The sequence below is a fragment of the Muscardinus avellanarius genome (assembly GCF_963383645.1).
Source record: "Muscardinus avellanarius genome assembly, chromosome: 6".
Classification (NCBI taxonomy): domain Eukaryota; kingdom Metazoa; phylum Chordata; class Mammalia; order Rodentia; family Gliridae; genus Muscardinus; species Muscardinus avellanarius.
In genome coordinates, this window is record NC_137791.1 from 64,450,666 (window position 1) to 64,458,099 (window position 7,434).

The following is a 7,434-nucleotide window of genomic DNA, read 5'->3' on the forward strand; positions in this document are numbered from 1 at the left end:
TCTACTTGATAAAAATTTCCAATACATGAAAACTTAGGAAATTTGCTTCTTGGGCTTAAACTTGAAAAGCAGAGATTCTCTGTGGGTCTTGGTGAGGGACGGGGTTGGGGGACAGGAAACATGCCAGTCAGCTGCAGCCTTTCCCTGCACAACCACCTTGCTTCAGCTGCTTTCTGGGTATGCAGGGGGAAGAGCCATGGCCTTGATAGGCACGTGGGAGCTTTTTTAGTATGTCCTAGGATCTTTTTAATATGGTTTCTCATTCTAGTAACAAAGACAAAATGTGCCATCCTTCAAATGTCAAAGTCCCCCAAAGGCACCTATATGGAAAGTTTGGTCACCCTGGAGAACTTTAAGAGGTGGGACCTCACGGGAGGTATTTAGGTTAATGGGGGCGTGCATCTGCAAAGAACTTCTCTCCTTTTTTGCCCTGAGGTTTTGCTGTAATGCATTCCCACCAAAATGGTCCAACAACACTGGTCCTAAAGCAACCAACAGGCCAATCAGTCATGGACTGCAAACCAAACAAATCTTTTCTTGTTAAAAGTTATCCCAGGTATTTTGAAATAGCGATGGGAATCTAACAGAAAATAGTAGTCAATATTTCATTAAAGGAACCATAGCTGGCAGAGAGAAAGCTGTATAGATGGAGCCCTTGGATTTTTAAAGCCCGGCAAGAGTGCCCAGAGCAGCTGCATATGTTACTGCAGTATAAATACATGTAACACACCTGTAGCCAATAGTTGTGGCGCATGCCTTGTAGTCACTGCACTTGGGAGGCTGAGACAGGAGGATACCACAGATTTGAAGCCAGCCTCCGCTACTTAGTGAGGCTCTCAGGAACTTTGTGACATCTTGTTTCCAAATCAAATATAAAATAGGTCTGAGAGTATATGCCAGAGGTAGAAAGTCTCTGGGTTCCACCCCCAGTCCAACCAAACCAAACCAAACCCAACCACACCACACCACACCAAACCAAACCAAACCAAACCAAACAAAACAAAACAGAAACACTCCTGTAACATTCTAGAATGTGTCCTACTAAGAGCTGATGAGTTTAAAAATTAAATTTAAAGGTTTTCCTTCTTTTATACGGTAGAGATTCCAGAATAAAATCTCGGTAAGAGCACAGAACTTACCCGATACCTAAAACACACAGCCCAGGCATGAACGGGTACAAAAATGTTTCCCTGAACTCAGTTCCTGAGCCAAGGTGAACTCGTCTGTTTAATTAAGCATCTAACAAGGTTTTGTTAATGGATCCATCCCTTGCTGTCATCTTATGTTCAAAATATGTGCCTGGGCCAAGGAGTCCACATCCAGGCCATCAGGAGAGGCACGCTCTTTGCCTCAAAACTGGGGCACCAGCCAGGATTTTAGTGGACAAAACTAAGACACAAGCCGGAACTCCTCCAAGGCGTGCTGGCTTTGATCTGAGCCCAGTCACGGGAGCTCTTGCTGCACTTACCTCTTTGCTGTGGCGATTTTTTCCTCCTCACTTCTTTTCTCAACAACACTGAACCATTTTTCATAGAGATTGAATGTGAATACACTTCCTTGGATGTCTCGAAGAAAATCCTTACACAGAAAAATAATATTGGTTGTGTGAAGAAAATGTAAGTATATTGGAGCAATTACAAAGAAAACACTGAATTAGGAATTTAGTTTAGTCCCCACTTCCCTCCACAGCTACACAAAATGTGACCCACACCGACATGGCTCACTCAGAAGCAGGTGTGTGGATTCATTCCACTAAAACTAGAAGCAGAAAGAGCAGATGCAGACCCTGGAGAGAATAAAGGTACAGTCTCCCCTCACCCAAAACTCCCTCTGTAGGGATATTCAAGCAAACCAGTATAGACTGATGAGGCCAGGTGATGACTCAGCCTGAGTCTTCTTGGTTTTCAAAGAAGACTTAAGTATACACATTTTGCTTGTTTCTTTGGATGCTGTGCTTCTGATGCCCAGTCATGAAGGTTGTGAAACAAATGAACTTCACACAGCCCCGGCACTCATGCATGGGTCTTCAGCAAGGCTGGGCCTTTGCTCTTGAACTCTGTGTGCTCCTTGGGAGAACACTCATCGGAGCTTCATCTGTCATTTCTCTTAACTATGGAAAAACTCAACTCTCTGAACTTGTAGGCAACAGATTGTTGGCTATCTGCCCAAGTTTCCAACTTGTTTCACTGGTCTTACTACATAGACCCAAACTCCCCTCATTGTAACTAGCTCAGGAAGTACCTCTAGGTAGCTACTGTGGTTATAATCCAGTAGCTGTTCACTCACAGTCATCCCGAGTGAGCTGCTGCTAATTCCAAGGCCTCATGTTGAGCATGGGGTCAAGTGTGGACACAAGTTTGCAGCCCACTGCATTATGGCATACAGTATTGCCATGGGGGTCACGTTCTCACAGGGGGTACCCACATGTGCAGAGAGAATCTGCTCCTACAGTGGCTGGCTCTGGAGGTTTGGGGGCATGGAAGCACCTTTGTTTGATGGGACTAAACCTACATGCCTTCAGAGTGGGTTCTCTCCTCTAGTCCCCTGGGCCCCAGTCCATTGTGGAGCTGGGTGGTGACTCTAGAATATGACCCAGGCAAAACTGCCCAGGGTGTTTGGTGCTGGACCACTGCTTACAGGAGCTCAATAGCAGATCCAGTGTGGCTCTGCCCGCACATTCATCTCTGGAGAGCAATCTCCCATTATCTGAGAGTGTACTGTTGGTCAAAGATTGGGAAGTCTGGAGATGGGTAATTCTAAATCCTTCTGGAGAGTTCAGACACTTTTGTCGGTATAGCTCATAGAAAGCGCCATCTGCCCTGTTATGTGCACAACCAGGATGTCATGCTGTGGTCCCGGCACAGCTATGGTTGGCTGCAAGTCTCTCTCTCTCTCTCTCTCTCTCTCTCTCTCTCTCTCTCTCTCTCTCTCTCTCTCTCCATATATATATATATATATATATATATATATATATATATATTTATTTATTTATATATACCTGTGGCCAGCAGTTCCTCATGCAGATGACCACTTACGGGAATACAGTAAGATCCAGGAAGAGATTCTAAGATGATTTCAAGAACCTGTTGGTCCTCATTACCATGTTACCAGGTTTCTATTTAGGCTGTTGCCACTACCAGAGGGTGATACAATTCTTTTTCTGTCAGGTTATTTCCTCTTGTAGAAATGTACCCAGGTGTTTTCTGTTTAGCAGCATCATCTCAAAAGGTACCTACTTTTGGCATAAATCTATTGAATTTTCAGAATTGGAATACATTGTTGTTTCTGTACTCATGTGGCCTATGGGATTTAGAGAAGAGGTTCAGAGTGGCGGCTGGTCACTGTGTAAGTGAACTGTGGGCGCCGGGTGAGCATGCCAATGCTGAGCGAGGCGGTAAGGAGGAGGGAAGGCACCAAAGGTGGCGGCTCTGCAACACTGCAGGGTAAGGTCTGGGAGGGGTGGCATGGTGATGGCACAGGCGGGTTTCGCTGGCCCTGAGCATCTTCTAATCCATTCTGAGACAAATGTTTTCTCATGTTGGACAAGTTCTATAACTAGGTTCCAAATTAAAAATGTCTTTTGGATACAAAAAGTATACAAATTAGTATTCCTTCATTAGGAAGGCATGAGGAAATCAAACGCAAGATGCTTGTTTTTGCAAACATTGTAGAGTGTTGGTGTATGACTTGAAATTTATGACTATTGATTGTTATCAACAAAATAATAAAAACTTGTTCCACTAGTATTATTATTGACTGTATTCTTATTTTATGGAGTGAGAAGATGGAAGGGTGGTATAATCACCCAGCACCTCAATCATGTCAAAAACGTTTATTTTACATCCATTATCTTACTTTCCAATCCTTACAGCTCCCTGAGACTTAGAGATTATGTTTTTCCTATTTTAGATATGAAGAGACCATTGGTAAACAGTGGCCCCAGAGTGATCCTCTGGGAAAGTGGTTGTCAAGTCATCTTTCGGTGATGCCACTCTTTACAATGGTTCCAAAGCATTCTGGAATCACTGCAGTGGGAGAATGGGGAACAGGCAGCATCCCAGACTCATGTCTTAGGTGCCAGCCCCAGAACCTCCAGCTCATACAGGTGAGGTCCCATGTGACTTAGTTTGGAAGGGTTCCCTAATCCTGAACCCTACAGTTACATGTCTTGATGACATTATGTTTCCACCAGCCACTGCTTAAACTCAGGACCTCCTCCTGTCCTAGGAACCCCAGATGTGTGAGCTGCCTGGTGAACAGGTATGGTGGCGTGCTGAAAACATCCCAGTCCAGGACAGCATTCCCTGCCCCCCGCATCTCCCAGGACCCTCCCTCTCCCCTCCTCACCAGAGCCACCCAGGATACTCCTCAGAGCGACAGAAGTCTCCTGGCTGCTGTCACTGCCTGTGGAGCACTCTCTGAAAACAGAACTGACATCTCCAAATATGTTGACACAATTTTTTTTTAAGGTGTGCACTTTATTGAACTGGTCTCAAATCAGTGTAACAGGTAAGCCCTGGCTGCCTCCACACCTCAGCCCACTCCCAGGGAGACCAAAAGCCTTCATCCATCTCAAGTTGGGGGACAAAAAGTTGGGGGGCCTTGATGGCTGACCATTCAAAATAAAACAAAATAAAAAAGTATTAAGGTGAAGATTAAAAAAATTGGCATTACATAATTTACACACAAGCAATGCTGTCACCTTCCCTGTGTGGACTCAGGCGAGGATTGGGCCATCTTCCTTGAAGAGGAGTGGTGCGGCATTTGGGAGGGCGAGGGACTTCCTGTAACAATTCATCTCACTATTATTTGGAATGACTATATAAAAAAAGAACAATGTACAATCAAAGTCCTGGGCCACATTGTTGAACTTTGGGGATGCTCGCTCCAACCAACTGCTGTCACCTTCACTGTTCCAGTTTTTAAATCCTGAGTCAAAAGCGCCAAAACAAAAAAAAACAAAACAAAAAAAAAAAGGAAACAAATAAAGCCATGCCAATCTGATCTCGTTTTTTCTGCGCATTAGGTTTTGTCAAGAAAGGGTGTAACGCAGCTAAGTAACAGTCCGCCTAGAAGCATTTGCGGTGGACGATGGAGGGGCCGGATTCGTCGTACTCTTGTTTGCTGATCCACATCTGCTTGAAGGTGGACAGCGAGGCCAGGATGGAGCCGCCGATCCACACGGAGTACTTGCGCTCAGGGGGAGCGATTATCTTGATCTTCATCGTGCTGGGGGCCAGGGCTGTGATCTCCTTCTGCATCCGGTCAGCGATACCTGGGTACATGGTGGTGCCGCCAGACAGCACTGTGTTGGCATAGAGGTCCTTGCGGATGTCAACGTCACACTTCATGATGGAATTGAAGGTAGTCTCATGGATGCCACAGGATTCCATGCCCAGGAAAGAAGGCTGGAAGAGCGCCTTGGGGCAGCGGAATCGCTTGTTGCCAATGGTGATCACCTGGCCATCAGGCAGCTCATAGCTCTTCTCCAGGGAGGAGCTGGAGGCTGCGGTGGCCATCTCCTGCTCGAAGTCCAGGGCAACATAGCACAGCTTCTCCTTGACGTCACGTACAATTTCCCTCTCCGCTGTGGTGGTGAAGCTGTAGCCACGCTCAGTCAGAATCTTCATGAGGTAGTCTGTCAGGTCCCGGCCAGCCAGGTTCAGACGCAGGATGGCGTGGGGAAGGGCGTACCCTTCGTAGATGGGCACTGTGTGGGTGACCCCGTCACCGGAGTCTATCACAATGCCAGTGGTACGGCCAGAGGCGTACAGGGACAGCACAGCCTGGATGGCCACATACATGGCTGGAGTGTTAAAGGTCTCGAACATGATCTGGGTCATCTTTTCACGGTTGGCCTTGGGGTTCAGTGGCGCCTCAGTCAGCAGCACCGGGTGCTCCTCAGGGGCCACACGCAGCTCGTTGTAGAAGGTGTGATGCCAAATCTTCTCCATGTCATCCCAGTTGGTGACAATGCCATGCTCGATGGGGTACTTGAGTGTCAGGATGCCTCTCTTGCTCTGGGCCTCGTCACCCACATAGGAGTCCTTCTGGCCCATGCCCACCATCACGCCCTGGTGCCGTGGGCGCCCCACGATGGACGGGAAGACGGCCCAGGGGGCATCGTCACCGGCAAAGCCGGCCTTGCACATGCCGGAGCCGTTGTCAACGACGAGCGCAGCTATATCGTCATCCATGGTGAGCTGGGTGGCGGGTGTGGACCGGTGGCGGCAGAGCGGCGAGGAAACTGTGCTCGTGGGGTGGACGCGATCTCGGCAGTCTATGTCGACACAACTTTCAAGGAGAAACTGCACAAGAGCAATCTGGGGCACAAAAGAGAAAAGATCATGCTATAAATCACATATCACAGAGGAGTCTCAGAGCTAATAAAAGTGTGAAATTTAGAATTCTGAGAAAAATTCAGTTAGTATAAAAAACAGTTTCCTCTAGAGGAAACAATTTTACTTTCAGGAGTATTTTGAACACAGACCTTAAAATACAATTAGTAGACTATAGTTATAATTTGACACAATTTTTATTGCCAACACTTTTATATGCACGATTTTACATTTAAAGTAGGATAATTTTCAAGTCACCTCCACAGCAAGTTCTGTTATTCAACTTGATAAAAATTTCCAGTACATGAAAACTTATGAAATTCGCTTCTTGGGCTTAAACTCGAAAAGCAGAGATTTTCTGTGGGTCTTGGTGAGGGACGGAGTTGGGGGACAGGAAACGTGCCAGTCAGCTGCAGCCTGTCCGTGCACAACCACCTTGCTTCAGCTGCTTTCTAGGTATGCATGGGGAAGAGCCATGGCCTTGATAGGCATGTGGGAGCTTTATTAGTATGTCCTAGGATGTTTTTAATATGGTTTCTCATTCTAGTAACAAAGACAAAATGTGCCATCCTTCAAATGTCAAAGTCCCCCAAAGGCACATGTATGGAAAGTTTGGTCACCCTGGAGAATTTTAAGAGATGGGACCTCACGGGAGGTATTTAGGTTAATGGGGGCGTGCCTCTGCAAAGAATGTCTCTGCTTCTTTGCCTGAGGTTTTGCTGTAATTCATTCCCACCATAATGGACCAACGACACCGGTCCTAACGCAACCAAACAGGCCAATCAGTCATGGCCTGCAAACCAAATAAATCTATTCTTGTTAAAAGTTATCTCAGGTATTTTGCAATAGTGATGGGAATCTAACAGAAAACAGTAGTCACATATTTCACTAAAGGAACCATAGCTGGCAGAGAGAAGGCTGTATAGATGGAGCCCTTGGTTCTTTGAAAGCCAGACAGTAGTGCCCAGAGCAGCTGAGTATGTTACTGCAGCCACAGAGCAGGTGAGGAGGCTGTGACTTGGAGATATTTCCAGGATACACATCCCTTACCATTGAATCAGCCAGTGGGGCAGGGAATGACTGGTCTCCAAGGGCC

At 46.5% G+C, this 7,434-nt stretch overlaps 1 protein-coding gene across 1 annotated transcript; it reads right to left on the reverse strand.

The window, feature by feature from the left end:
* Window positions 1–4,780: 4,780 nt before the first annotated feature.
* On the reverse strand, window positions 4,781–6,197 carry LOC308263906 (actin, cytoplasmic 1-like; the record flags this gene model as incomplete). The annotated part of the gene is made up of 1 exon (XM_080697047.1): window positions 4,781–6,197. One exon carries the CDS (start codon window positions 6,195–6,197, stop codon window positions 5,070–5,072), a length of 1,128 nt encoding a protein of 375 aa, XP_080553173.1. The 3' UTR covers window positions 4,781–5,069.
* Window positions 6,198–7,434: the final 1,237 nt, after the last annotated feature.